General features: G+C 48.3%; 1 protein-coding gene across 3 annotated transcripts in view; it reads left to right on the forward strand.

The window, feature by feature from the left end:
• Positions 1-15042, forward strand: part of TTC21A (tetratricopeptide repeat domain 21A) — a 29749-nt gene that overhangs the window by 2159 nt on the left and 12548 nt on the right. Inside the window, exons 3-12 of one of the 3 annotated variants that reach the window (XM_032270885.1) lie at positions 184-294; positions 1011-1177; positions 2567-2689; positions 4572-4729; positions 6643-6751; positions 8427-8525; positions 9510-9702; positions 13606-13703; positions 13861-14061; positions 14787-14916. In XM_032270885.1, the coding sequence (XP_032126776.1) occupies positions 184-294; positions 1011-1177; positions 2567-2689; positions 4572-4729; positions 6643-6751; positions 8427-8525; positions 9510-9702; positions 13606-13703; positions 13861-14061; positions 14787-14916 (1389 nt within the window). The remainder of the gene's footprint in view (positions 1-183; positions 295-1010; positions 1178-2566; positions 2690-4571; positions 4730-6642; positions 6752-8426; positions 8526-9509; positions 9703-13605; positions 13704-13860; positions 14062-14786; positions 14917-15042) is intronic. The other 2 variants (XM_032270895.1, XM_032270898.1) reach the window with 2 other exon arrangements.

Below are 15042 nucleotides of genomic sequence, written 5' to 3' on the forward strand. Positions count from 1 at the left end.
ACCAGCAACTCTTTCAGGGAGCTCCAGTCTTCAGGGAACTTGGGTCATTGGGGACCTTTCAGACCAGTTAGTCTTCTGATTCTGGGCGAAGCCAGGTAGTGCTGAGCCGTTGGGTCAGCTACAGAGTATCATGTCCTCTAGTCCTGGAGCTTGAGAGTATAACTATGTGGACTATCTTTTCAGAGCACATCCAGGATGCCATCAGTGACCTGGAAAGCATCAGGCATCACCCAGACGTGTCTCTGTGCTCCACCATGGCCCTCATTTATGCTCACAAAAGATGTGAAACCATCGGTGAGTGCTGCCATGCTCAGCTAGGCCTGGCCCACCAGGGGAAAGAAAACCCTGCCCCAGAGATACACAGCCCCTCCAGGGCTGCCAAAGGAGGTGTGTGCCCTGGTGGTTGCACAGATGCTGTTACCCAGTGAGAAGTGGCTAATGCTCCTCTCCCCCGGGAGGCCTGGAAGAGGACTCCATGCCTGGGCCTAATTGAGTGGAAGCAGGCAGAGACCATAACAGTGGGAAGGGTCCATGCTCCAGACCCCAAGAGCTGAGGAAACACCCTTTTTCTTTGCCAAGATCTTGTCAGGAAAACGAAGCCAATATATATATAATTCTACTCCTAATTTCTACCCCTTGAGAGTCAAGGAGAGTGTCCAAGAGAGACTACCCACTACTGTTTCCCCACTCATAGTAAGTTGTGGGCCTGAGGCTAAGGATTTTGGTTTGGTCTGCCTGCTCAGCACACTGCTGGACACAGAGAAGAGAAGAGAATCTCAGACAGCATACCTCAGCCCAGCAGGCCAGGACAGCCCCTGCAGCATCTCAAGGGTAGGGACTGCTGGTTTCCAGGCCTTGGGCTGAAACACAGCATGCTGCATATGTTGAGGGAGACCCACAGTGTCTGAGGAAGACCCAGAGGTAGTTCCCTGGGTCCTCCATGGCCCCTGCAGACCCAGGCAGACTTCCTCATCCTAACTCTCCCTCTTCCTTCACTCCTGGATTCACAGACCGAGAAGCAATTCAGGAGCTCGAGTGCAGCCTCAAGGATATACGCAAGACAGCCAGTGGCACTGCCCTGTACTATGCTGGCCTCTTCCTCTGGCTCATGGGCCGCCGTGACAAGGCCAAAGAGTACATTAACCACATGCTGAAGGTCTCTAGAGGCTTCAGAGAGGTACTGACCACACCGTGGGGACAGCAGCCAAACACGTCACAGCAGATGCCACCTTACTCCCACAGAGGGCCCTGAAGCTGGGGGAGAGCCACACCCAGCCACTGACAAAACGCCAGGTCTCACAGGGGCCCAAGCATATCGTCGCTGGGCTTAGCAGAGGACATTGGCATTTGTCCACAGAGTCTGATCTCTAGATAGATTTTCTACGGCTTCCACCATATTCTTAAGAAAAAAAATTTTTGAGACCTGACTGCAGCCACAACCTCCTGGGCATGAGCGATCCTCCCACCTCAGCCTCCCAAGTAGCTGGGACCATAGGTGTGTGCCAGCACACCCAGCTAGTTTTTAAAGTTTTTATAGAGACTGGGTCTTGCCATGTTGCCCAGGCTGGTCCAGACTCACTGGTTCTTTTGAAAACCCAGATGAGCTGGCCACACGGCCATTCCCACCCTGTAGTGCTTGGCCAGAACTGAATGGTGGCTCGAGCAGTGCAGCCACTAGACTGTACTGCACTAATGTGGGAGTCGGAGCCTCAGCCTAGGCCATTCCTTCTCAGTAGGGTTGATATTAATTTTCAAGGATGTAGATGTGGTCCCTGGGGAAGGGATGAAAAAAATCTTACTCTTTATGTGGAAAACACAGATATACATACAGTACCCAGTAGACAGATACGGTATATCTGAGATATTAACATTTCTCCGAGGGGGAGGGATTGATTAGAAAACAGTATCTAAAGAGACTCCTTAGGATAGATAATAGAAAAGAGCAATACTGATCTAGGCCATCAACAAGGGTGCTTTCAGGCAGGGTCTTCCAGGTCTACTTCCCAGGCCTGGCCTCCCCCTCTGCCAGGAGAGACTGGGGGAAGGCTAACGTGGAACCAGCGAGGCTCATGAACTCAGAATGGCTCCTGCACACCCCTCAGAGGGCTTTCTGGGGCTTCCTGTGCAGGGCCAGGTCTTGTGCTGGCCTAAGGAGTGGAGAGATCAGGAGTGGCCCTGCCTAGGCCCCCATGTTCGCTCCCGACCCCAGTGTAAACAGGCAATGATAGTACAGGTGAGTGTGCCTTAGTAAGGTCATGGAGAGCTGTGAGGGTACAGGGAGGGAGGTCTCCTAAGCGGGGGCCTCCGAGGCTGAGTTGTAAGGAGTGGTAGCAGGGCATGAGGTGAAGGGGTTTGCTTGGGAGTGGGAGGGGTGCTGCGGGGCATTTCCAGATGAAGCAACAGTGGGAAACCTGGCCGTGAGAGAGAGCCGACTGGCCTGGGATCTGCATGTGGCTGTGCCTGGCAGGGCCTCAGGCTGGCAGGTGGCAAAGTGTGGGTCATGTGCAGGCTAGGTAGAGGCTCTGCAAGACCAAGGGCTTTATCTTTCATCTCGTTCTCATCCCAGGGCTATGTGCTCAGAGGCTGGGTGGACCTCACCTCAGACAAGCCCCACACTGCGAAGAAAGCCATCGAGTACCTGGAACAAGGAATTCAGGACACCAAAGATGTGCTGGGGCTGATGGGAAAGGTGGGCAGTGGGGAAGGGAGAGGTACAAGTATTCCTGGCTGGGGCACTGGGCCCAGAGACCCACCGGGTACCCCCAGGCCAAACCCTCAGTCTCCAGATGTCTCATCTGGTAGATGAGGAGCAGGGGTCCAGAGAGGTTCAGCAACCAACTCAGGGTAGCACAGCAGTCCAAGGCCCACTCTACTTCTCAGATTTCTTCCTGCTTGATCTGAGTTTCTGTCTCATCTGCATGGGGGTCTTCTCAGTCACTTTCCCGAGCTCTGTCCTTCCTTGAACCTCTCAGGCTTTCTCCTGCCTCTTTGTTGGTTTCCTTCAGTTTCCTTCTCCCTTCTTTTCTTTTGACCTTCCCATTTCACTTTTGTCTACCTGTTAAATACATTTGGTGTGCTGTAAGAGAAGAGAGGTATATATTTTGTGTGTTCCGTATTTTCTGATCTTAAGTTTCTTTTTTTCTCTTGTGACCCTCATTGACTTAATCTTTAAGAGAAAAAATGTCCTCATATTTTCTTCTGACTGTATATATTTTTAATACAAAAGAATATGTACTTATTTAGGAAAACAGAGATCTAAAAAAAGTCAAAAACTGAGTCACAATGGCAGGCTTCATCTTACCACTCCAAAACAAGTGGAAGCATTTTAGCACAGTGTCTTCTAGTCTTCTTCCTATACTTGTGTCCAGGGTGTGCATTAGGTTGGTTTTCTGGGTGCCAGAAAGCAATGGAGATTATTGTGAGCCAGCTTACCACAGAGCACCAGGGTAGCAGCACCTGTGGAAAGAGAAGGCGGGCTGTGAACAGTCACAGCAAAGGCCGCAGCCAACTCTGTGGAGAACTCTGGAGCCGGGATGCCCCTTCAGTGAGCTCCCCAACGTGCCTTGACACTGGAGGCGGGCTGCCCCAGGGACGGGTGTGACCTGAGACAAAGCGGCTCCCTTCAACCATGGGTGATTGCTGGAGGGAGACTCTATTAAGAGAGCCATCAGCCGCCAACTCTCCTGCTCCTGATGGTAGGGGGCTAAAATGTTTTGTATAATATTCAAAATGTCTGTTTGAACATGGATGTAGCCAGACCTCTATTGTATGGGCAGAATGTAATTTACCAACCCAGTCCCCTATTGTTTGGATATTGGGATTGTTTCTGGTTATGCACTTAAGTGCTGCAGTGAACATGTTTATACATAAATCTTCATTATACAGAACAATCCACTTGTTTCTAATGACAGGTCTCTTAATGGGGGTTACTGTAGGTCTAAGGGAAGCCAGCTTTTCATAGTCCAATTTCAGGTCTTTTAGAAGCATTGCCCCCGGCCCTCAGGGCTCCTGTGTCATGACTCAGAACCTGGTAGCTGGTGTTGGCTGGCAGAGGCCGTGACCCCAGCCCAACAGGCCTTGAGAGATTAACAGCAAAAGAAACTCCACAGCCTTGCAGTAGAAGTAGTTGCCAGCAAACCCTGACTGACTCAGAATTGCTAAACTGGGCCTTGGCGAGCAATTTCAGTGACAAAATACAGAAAAGTGAATGGGAAATGAATGGGAAATTTATGGAACTGGAGGTGCCCCATGACCTCACCTCTCCCCTTCAGGGTGACCTCACATGGCCTTGCCCTATCCCAGGCCTGCTGACTGTCCCAAGCTTGGGGCTTAGTCATCTTCCCGAAGCCCCTGCTCTTCCTGTCTGGGAACCCAAGACTATTGTAAACCTTGATATGTCACTCCTTCTCCCAGGGACTTTGAGGGGCTGCTGGCCCAGCTGAGAGGGCCCACAGTGCCCATGTGTCAGGTTCTGTTTCTGTTTTCATGGAGACACTGAGACAACCCCCCTCCCGCAAACTCCCTTCACGGGCACTGCCTTCATGGAGGCTCTTCTGTCTGAGTCCCGACAGGCGAGGTACCTCATGATGCAGCAGAAGTACTCAGAGGCCCTGGAGGTGGTGAACCAGATCACCGTGACTTCAGGGAGCTTCCTGCCAGCCCTCATCCTGAAGATGCAGCTGTTCCTAGCTCGGCAGGACTGGGAGCAGACAGTAGAAATGGGACACAGGTGAGCTACTGCACCTTTCCAAGCCAAGGGCACTTGCACGTATCTTACCATCTCATGGGATGGGGAGGCAGGAGGACAACACAGAAAGGTAAATATCGCCCATAGAGGAACTGGGAATTGTGCTATGGCCAAATTGGGAGGAGGAGGAGAGAGATGATGGGTGCAAGCAAATGAAATACTCATCATCACGTGAGGCTGGGAGCTGTGGCCTGTGGTGGCTAAATCAAGAAACAGGGCTTATCGTTTAGAAGAGACAGGGAGGGACCCATCAAAAGAACTAAAATTTCTATTTTATATTATGAAATCTATATGATATTTGTATTCTAATTTATTAATTTATGTCTTTTTTTTTTTTTAAGTCTTGCTCTGTTGCCCTAGGCTGGAGTGCAGTGGCATAATCTTAGTTCACTGCAGCCTCGAACACCTGGGCTCAAGTGATGCTCCCACCTCAGCCTCTCAAGAAGCTAGGACTACAGGCAGACACCACCATACCTGGCTATTTTTTAATTTTTCATAAGCTATTTTTTTTTTATGTTGTCCAAGCTGGTGTCAAACTCCTGGGCTCGAACAGTCTTCTTGCCTCGGCCTCCAAAAGTGCTGGGGTTATGGGTATGAGCCACCACGTCCAGCCTAATTTCTTTTCTGAACTTAATTATTTCCTGCCCACTACTTTCTTCCAAAGTATTCTGCTGTTGTATTCTAAGTCTTTTTAAAAATTTTAGTTTTTATTTTTATGTTTAAATTTTCAGTTTGTAGAGATGGGATCTCACTGTGTTGCCAGGCTGGTCTTGAACTCCTGGCCTTAAGCAGTCCTCCCACCTGAGCATCCCAAAATGCTAGGATTACAGGTGTAAGCTACCATGCCTGGCCTATTTTCTGACTCTTGAATTGGATGCCTGTCTCAACCATTTTCAATTTTACTTTAGAATATAAGCATTTAAGTCTGTGGGTGTCCCTCGAGGTACCATTTTTGCAGAGTCCACACAGTTGAATATGTAATATTTTTCCATATCATTTGGCTCCAAGAATTTTCTAATATCTATTCTGATTCTTCTTTGGTCTATAAGTTATTTTAAAGTGTGCTATGGTTTTTGTTAATTCTCAAATGTATGAAGTTTACAGTGCTTTTGGAAGTATCAGAAATGGCTAGAACTTTTTAAATGTTGATTGTGCCTAATCATGTTGGAATTTAGTATGTGAGTTACAGTAACCTGCTATTAAGCAGAAAGTCATTCCCTGATAGGCTGAAAAATGGGAAGGAATCTTTCTATAAAGAAATAGAAGATTGAAAATTTCATCGTATGGTCAGAAGCTATAGCTTCAAGATGGCACAAAATTAAAACCAAGGTTCCTTTTCCACCTTGCAGTGACAGACTGCCCCGCCAAGTACCTTTCTGGCCACGTCCAGACACTGGCACTGTGGTCATGTCTGGTTAGTTGGGTTATGAATAAGTTTCTGTGACAAAGATACCCTCAGATATACAACTTAAATAACATAAAAGATTATTCCTCCTCCAGGTAAAGTTTGGGCAGTGGCTCAGGGCTGGGATGACAGCTTAATTCTGGGGAGTCCCTGTCTCCTCTGTCTTATTGCTCTGCTATTGCTAAAATAATGCTCACATGGTCCACATTCCAGACAGTAGGCACGAGGAAAGGGCAGAAAGGGAAGGCGTGCCGGTAGGGCACAACCGGACAGCACACCCCTCACTTGCACTTCAGACCTTAGTCACGTGGCCACACTTAAGCTGCAGAAGGAGGCTGGGAAATGTAGTCTTTATTCTGAGCAGCTTGTGCCTGGCTAATTTGGGAGTTCTATTATTAAAAGAAGAGGGGACAATCAGAAGTCGCCAACACACCATCTCAGCCTTGCCTATCAATACTCGCAATTCTTGTGCCTCCTCTTCCTCCTTCAGAATCCTAGAAAAAGATGAAAGCAATATTGATGCCTGCCAAATTCTAGCTGTGCATGAGCTTGCAAGAGAAGGAAATATGACCACAGTAAGTTATTTGAAGATTCAGAAGGTAAGCCTTGAAAAACAGTCAAGGAGGAACCCCTCATAACCTGTGCCCCTGACCCAAAGCCTTTGTAGGGAGACCCTGGATCTCAGCTCCCCTGCTCCACCTCTGTGCCCACTGCCAAGGAGGCCTGCTCTGGTCTGACTCTTTGGGTCATATAGTTTGGGAGTCAGGCAGCATTTGGCAGTGAGACGGATAATAGGCTCTGCAAGGTGTTATGTGCGGGAGCCTGGGCAGCTGTCCCACCTGGATAAGCCTCAGGCTTCCTGTTTGTAAAGTGGACATAATTGTACACAGCGGTGAGGTTGTGAGGAGGACTAAATGTGACAAGAAGTGGGAGAGTTGGGAACAGTAGCTGGCACACTACAGTAATTCCACCAATGCTAACTGATAGTAGAAGTCATAGCAATGTTTCCAAATTAGGCAATGCCGTTTTATTTAGGGGTAGTTGGAATGGCCCAGGCACTAGCTGGGTAATACCTGGCCCCAGACATGCTCCTGAGTCTTGTAGTTTTCCAAAGAAACTGAAAATAGGCCTCAAATGCAGTCAGAAACACCTAGAATTCTTAGTGAAACCTCAATACCAGGCAGGTTGTCATTTTCAAAAAGAGGTTGTGTTTTTAGCCAAAGCATTGCCTTTTAGATAAGTGAAATACATTGCCTCAATGGAGAGCATGGGAAACCAAGAGTCTCTAAGGAGGAGTCATGTGGGAAGGGGAAACTTCTGGTTCCTTCTGCAGAGCTCTGAGATTGTGGGTTTTGTGGGAAGCGGTGAGGTAGAAGGGAGAGTCCATATTTAGGAGGAACTTGACAGAAGGGCTCCAGCCCTTTTCATCTCTGGGTAGGAATAAGGGATAGGACTCTCCTCAGCTCCCTGTGACCCCAGAGCCCTAAGCAGGCCTTCCTGGGGCCTGAAAGTTAATCTCAGGGACGGACTTAGCATTTACCTAACTGGGATTTAGCATTAGCCCCTCCTTCACTCCCACCTCAAACCTTGGCTGGCTACCCAGTTGTAATTTTGTTCATACTTACTGAACAGAGTGGACCCATAACCACCCTGGGTTTTGCTTTTGGCACTTCTCTGCATCTGGGAACTAAGTATTCCTTACTCCTATGTAGGGAGTGGGAAAGAACCTAAGCTTTGGAATCTGTCAGTGACCAATTGCTCAACCTTTCTGACCTTTCATGTGTTGGACAGGGAAGTTTGGATAGTCACACTGACTTACATCTGACTCATGTCAAAATGGAGCAGAGGCTTCTGGGCCAGCATAGTCAGTTTGTGCTGGCCTGGCAGGCTGCACTTGGACACAGTGAGGGCTAGCTCCTGGCTCTGCCTGGGTGGGTCCGAGAGCACAAACTCAGGATCGGGGCCACTCTGTGGGTTAGCCCTGCTCTATAAGGAGCTGTCAGAAAAAAGAAAAAAGACAAACTCGGGAACAGAGGGGCAGTGCCAGCTCTGGGTGAATAGTGTTCCCAGGAGCTCCACCTATGGGCCTTTGAAGTAATTCAGATGCCTGGGCCACTCCAATCCACTGAAATCTGAATTTCTGGGGGAGTTGCACCTGGGCATGGGTATTTTTTAAATCTCCCAGCTGATGCCACTGTGCAGCCAGGGTTGAGAACCACGCCCAAATCTGACTTTGCACCTTGCATGTTGACATTCTCTGTTTTGTCCCCACAGGCTACCAATCACGTTCGAAATCTGATTAAGGCACTAGAGACGAGGGAGCCCCAAAATCCAAGCCTCCATCTTAAAAAAATTCTTGTGGTTAGCCGACTGGTAAGAAGGTTCTTTTCTGGTTCTGAAATGGTGCTTCTCCCTGCTTTCCTTAGAGGAGGCCTGTGCTCCCCCAGGGAGCTCCTTGAGTGCCTTGCCCCTCCCTTCTGGCTCAAACATGTCCTTTCAGGGTAGTGGCTCATAGCCTACTTGCCTCTGGCTGATAACTGTGACATGTGAACTCTATGTCCTTAGCCTAGGTGCCTCTCAGAGATGCCATGAAGATCAGGGAGATGGGGTCTGACAGTGCTTTTAGAGTGGACTGTGCCTTTTTTGGGGAAAGTGGGTGATATCACAGCTGTTATGCAGCAGAGCCATGCCCCGTTCCGGCCTCCAGTGCCTGGGTACCCAGCCCCCATCTTCTTTTCTGTGGAGTGACCTGGGAATGGCCTGCCTAGACCTCTCAAACATCAGGAAAGGTCCAACTAGACCAGGTTGCCAACAAATCTGTGTCTCTTTCAGACCCTTCAGCCCCAAAGCAAGATTTACTAGAAGTAGTTGCTGTAAGAATGAAGGCAGCTCTGGGACCTCAGGAACCAGAACTGTGGAGCTGCATACCACCAACGCTCATCTCTTCCTCTGTGTGTCTGATTCTCTCTGCCTTGTTCTCCACACGTGGCAGGGAACATGGCTGATGGCAGCCTTTGGGGCCACTTCTTAATACTGAACACAAAGAAGTTATTTCATTCAGCTTCAATTTTTGAAAAACCTCTTGGTGAATCCTTAGACCAATTACTGTGGCCAGACAGGGGATAGGTCCCTCAGAGGACCCTGTGGCTAGAGGCAGGTTCCACAGATGTGGCCAGTGAGAGGTTCCCTGGGAGCCAGACAGCTCCACAGACCCAGCTGCCCAGACACAGAGTAACTCTTGAGCTCTCCTGAGCCTACCCAGCCATGCTTGCCAAACTGTCCCCCATTTCTGACATGACCTTGCTCATCCAGGCAGGACTCACTGGTCTCTCCATTTACATCTTCCTGTTCTTGCAGTGTGGAAGTCACCAGGTGATTCTAGGGCTAGTGTGTAGTTTTATCGAGCGCACCTTCATGGCCACCCCCTCCTATGCCCATGTGGCCACAGAACTGGGCTATCTCTTCATCCTGAAGAACCAAGTGAAAGAGGCCTTGCTGTGGTACTCAGAGGCCATGAAACTGGACAAGGACAGCATGGCTGCTTTGACAGGTGCATGCAGGCGGGGCAGGGCTCGGGATGGGTGTTGGGAGCCAAACCGGGTGGCTTCCATGGGTCCAGAAGAGACGTGCTGGAAAGCATTCTCCTTGGAGGGTATGTGCGTTTGAGGGTACAATGTACAATGGAGCGTCTTTCTGGGAATGCACAGTATAGATGTAAGAGGCACAGGAATCCTCAGAGGTATGGTCAGAATCACTCTGATCTCCAGCAGACCTCTGATGTCTGTCCACACTCTGACTCCTCCAGAAGACGGACAGGCTGAACCTTATACTCAGCGGACCCTGCCTCTTCTCAGGCTGCCCACGCCAATGTTGGAGACAGCTCTACTCACCATCAATCCCCACGTGCAGAGCTTCTCGATTTGCGTCTGTAGACCCTCCTCCAGGGCTCTGAGCTGAAAGACCACCAAAAAGAGTGGTTCTGAGAGTTATGTATTTTCCTGTCTGTCCAGGCACTTTTAAAAATCCTTTCTATAAATGTCAAATGAACTTTCTACAGCACCATTTTCATTTTACACATTTTTTAAAGCCCCCTACTCCATGGTCTGTGGTGAATTCTGAAACAGCAGTGTTTGGTTTGGGTTGAGGAAGTTGTGTGGTCCAGTGCTCAAGGCAGGCCGGCTCTTGCCCTGGCTCTGAGTAGCTGTGTGTTTGAGGCCAAATCACTTCTCCTTTCTAAACTCTAGGCCCCTCATCTGCACGGTTCAGATGGCAGAGTGGTCGATCTTGACTTCCGGTTCGACATGTCAGGCTGACCTCCTCAGACCCCAAACCCCATGAAAATAATGAAAGATATCTTTAAAGGGTAATGCACCGGGCATAGTGGCTCATGCCTGTAATCCCAGCACATTGGGAGGCTGAGGCGGGTAGGTCATTTGAGGTCAGGAATTTGAGACCAGCCTGGCCAACATGGTGAAACCCCATCTCTACTAAAAACACACAAAAAATTAGCCAGGTGTGGTGGCAGGCACCTGTAATCCCAGCTAATTGGGAGGCTTAGGCAGAAGAATCGCTTGAACCCGGGAGACAGGTTGCAGTGAGCCGAGATGGCGCCACTACACTCCAGCCTGGGCCACAGAGTGACATTCCACCTCAAAAAAAAAAAAAAAAAGTGAGTCCATTGCAGCCCTAGAAACAAAAGAGTACCTTCTGTGGACCAGAAGCTTTGAGGAATTTCTAGAAGATGGAAGGCAAATGGTATCAAATACATGGGAATTCCAAACAGATCTAGAAACCCATAAGCTAACATAGGCAGAGGTGGGTTAGCTACCAAATTTAGTGAAGAATTTACCAGCTTTCCCCAAAGAGTTCCAGGCAAAACCAAAACTGGAAAACAGGAGCTCAGGGTCACCAGAGGCTGAGTGTGAAAGCATGCCACGGGCAGTGAGAGCGATCACAGAAGGGTGACTGGAACCGTGCCCCGGCCAGAGGCTAGAATCCAGGAGGCGTGTATGGGTGTTGGGGCAGGAGGGAGAGGAGCAGAGCTCTGGATGATTTCCCACCATCACCAGCGACACGAAGGAAAAAAGGACTTGGCTGCTCAGCACAGAGGCAAAATTCCCTAGAATGTTCCTCCACCAGGTTGAGTTCTTCTCTACTTCCTCCTTCAAGGGGGAGAGCCCCAGCAGTTAGCCAGAGGAAAGTGCACCAGTCAGGATGTCTGTCCCACTCCCAGCCCGAGCCAAGCCCACTCGTGTGTCCTGGAGTTACTATATTATCTATCTATGCTGTCTGGTGAAGTCAGTGACCTTACAGTGTGTGAAATGTGCCTAGCTGCTGACACTCATCATTCTAGTCCCTTCTTTACAAATCTGCTAGCAGTCTGAAAGATGAGCCAAGTGGAACCTGCAGAGCAGTAGCCTCTAAGGAGCAGAGTTAAGGCAAGTACAGGAATGACTTTTCCTCCCAAAATTCCTTCAGTGTTTGGAGAGGCTATTGTGTCAGTAAGTAAAGAACATGCTACTGTGAAAAAAGTACAGCAACAAAAAAGAGTTGCCAAAAATCAAAAATGTCATTGTAAAAAATTTCATAGATGGGCCAGATAGTGGGGTGGATATAACTGAAAACTAAGATGGCAATTAGGAAGACAGTCAAGAATAAATATACCAAAGTAGCCAAGAAATATCTGTAGAAGTAGAATAGCTTGCTTCAAACAGATGAGATTTGACCTCCCAACATCAAAACATTTCGCAAAACCACAGCAATTAAGTCCCTTTGAGGCCAGTGCTGACTGGAATAAGAAATAGATATATGGGAAGTAACAGGCCTTATTTTCAAACTGGTAGGTTGTTCAGTAACCCCTAGTTGGACACCCTGCTATCCATTATGAAAAAGAAATAAAGATAAGCTCTCATCTTCCACCACACTTAAAAATAAATTTCAGATGAATTAAATATTAAACATAAAAATTAAATGAAATGTGGGTTTCCCTGGAGATTGTAAACCTAACTCCAAACTTGGAAGCTGCAAAGTTTGGCTTTGTGGCTCTACATGGGGAAAAAAAAAATAGAAACTGCAAAGGAAAATATTTTACCAGTTTGACTATATACAAGCTAATTACTACATGACAAGATACCGTAAAAATACAGGATAAATGGCAAACTAATAGAAAACACTTGCAACAAAGGGTTAATAAAACTTAAAGAGAAAAAAAAAACACCCCTGCCCAAAAAAAAAAAAAAAAAACAGGCAGGCTCTGAACAGAAAATTCACAGTAGAAAGGAAGAGGCTACTGGAAATATGAACAGATGTTCATTCTCCCTAATAGTTAAACAGGTGTTGAATAAAAACTAGTTAGTTTTCATGTTGCAGACTGGCAAACATTAAAGCATGTCTGAGGTTATGAAGAAAGGATATTTTAAATTCTTGATAGTAATATAAGTTCAGGAGTCTTTGAGGGCAAGTTGGCCTTATCTATCAGCATTTTAAATATGTGTGCCCTATTACCCATCAGCTCTCCCTCAGAAATTTGAGCATATGTAAATGTTCATCATAGCATTGCAGTATTTAAATACCAAAAACAAAGTACATGTGAAATCAGATGTCCTTCAGTAGGGCAATAAATTGTTACATCCACAGTGACATATTATGTTGCCATCAAAGAGAATGGGGTAGGTTTTTGTGAAGAGATGGGAATATGACTATCATATACAAAGTTAAAAAAAAAAAAAAGACTGTGGCTGGGCACGGTGGCTCTCGCCTGTAATCCTGGCACTTTGGGAGGACGAGGCGGGTGGATCACCTGAGGTCAAACCCAAACCAGCCTGGCCAACACGGTGAAACCCCGTCTCTACTAAAAATACAAAAATTAGCCAGGTATGGTGGTGGGCGCCTGTAATGCCAGGGAGGCTGAGGCAGGAGAATTGGCTGAACTTGGGGGCAGAGGTCGCAGTGAGCCGAGATCGTGCCACTTTACTCCAGCCTGGGTGAAAGAGCGAAACTCCATCTCAAAAAAAAAAAAAAAAAAAAAAAAAAGGCAGATTGTAGGATGGTATGTGTGAAATGTGATTCCCTTTGTGTATGTGTGTGTTTTTAAACCCATTATGCTCACATGTGTACATGTAAATATATACGTCTGAAGTGTCTATACAGTAGTAACGTGTAAGTACATAGAAAAGTGTTTCAAAGAATGTACCTCAGATAGTTCCCGGTGGTTATCTCTAGAGAGAGACATTGTGAAAGCCAGAACATGAGCCAGGGGTGTTTTCTGTATTGCCTTAGGATTTGAATTCTTGACCATGAGCAGCGTTTCTCTTGTAAGTTTGTAGAGATGTTGGAAAAGATCCCCTGCCCTGAGACACTTTCCCTCCACCGCCTTATCCGTGCTCCTTGACCTGATGGGCTGTTGGGTGTGCTTCTGAGCTAGCCGCTCATCCTTGTTTTGTCCCACTTGCAGGGATCATCTGGTGTCATATTCTAGAAGGCCACCTGGAAGAAGCTGAGCACCAGCTGGAATTCCTGAAGGAGGTGCAGCAGTCCCTTGGGAAGTCTAAGGTCAGAGCTCCCTGGGGGCATGGGTTGCTCCAGGATGATGTCCCCTGCTGTCCTCCTACCCCCAATTTCCAAAAGCAGCCAAGGTGGCCTGGACCTTCACTTTGCCCCTGCCTCCCAACTCTGCCCAGGCTGGCATTGTTGGTCCTCTCTTCCTCAGGTGCTGGTTTTCCTACAAGCCCTCCTGACGTCCAAAAAGCACAAGGGGGAGCAAGAGGCCACAGCGCTCCTGGAAGAGGCGGTGGAGCTTCACTTCTCCGGCATGCGAGGCCTCCCTCTTGGCTCTGGGTACCTTGAAAAGCTGGACCCCCACTTCCTGGTCTGCATTGCTAAGGAGTACTTGCTCTTCTGCCCCAAACAGGTTAGAGGAAGGTCTGTCTTCATGGTGGAGATCCGGATTACAGGTTTGGATGGTGCCCACCTGAAGGGCAGAGGCAAGGACCTTACTTGGCCAGTCACAAGTAAGGATGGGGTGAGCTTTGGGCATCTGGGAAGCCCGGTGCTTTTCAGACCCAAGCGTACAGCTCACAGGTCGCCTGGAAGGTTGTTCCAGTGCAGATTCAGATTCTATAGGGGGGTCTAAAACCCTGCATCTCTAACAAGCTCCCAAGTGACACTGATGCTGCTGGCCCAGGACCACACTTGGAGGAACAGGGCACAGGCCCATGGCCCTGCCTTTATCCGAGACAAGAACTTGGCCTGCTTTTCCGCAGGAGCCCCCTAAGAAGTATGCTAGCCTTGACTTGTTTGTCCTGCTCTTCCAGCCAGTCAGGATTCTTTATGAGCAGGATAACATTTTTATACACCTTAATATTCCCCCAGTGCCTCGTCATGAGTCATTCAGCAGATATTTCTTGCGTGCGCTAATACGTGCCAGACACCAGTCTAGGTACCGGGTACACAACAGTGAACAGACCAAGGTTCACATTCTCTGGAGCTCATGCTCTAAGCACTAGATGATACAGAGGATAATAAATAAGTGTGGAATAAAGCAAAATTCCTTCACTGACTGTGTTCTGAGAGCTCCAGGAGTCTCTCTCAGAATTGGGCAAACCTACCCCCACCTCAACCACCATGTTCCTGCAGCCCAGGTTTCCAGGCCAGATCTTGTCTCCACTTCTTCAACAAGTCGCTGTGATCTTGAATCCTGTAGTCAAAGCAGCACCAGCCCTCATCGACCCCCTGTATTTGATGGCTCAGGTCAGGTATTACTCAGGTGAGCGAGGGTCCTGACAGCCAGGTGGGGCCTTGCAAGTACCTAATGGAGCTTTGTGTCCATAGGCTGGCTCCTTGCCTGTGATACCACACACACCCTACACACACCACACACACACCACACACC

The sequence above is a fragment of the Sapajus apella genome, unplaced genomic scaffold, assembly GCF_009761245.1.
Source record: "Sapajus apella isolate SASKATOON/1434 unplaced genomic scaffold, GSC_monkey_1.0 scaffold4, whole genome shotgun sequence".
Taxonomy (NCBI): Eukaryota; Metazoa; Chordata; class Mammalia; order Primates; family Cebidae; genus Sapajus; species Sapajus apella.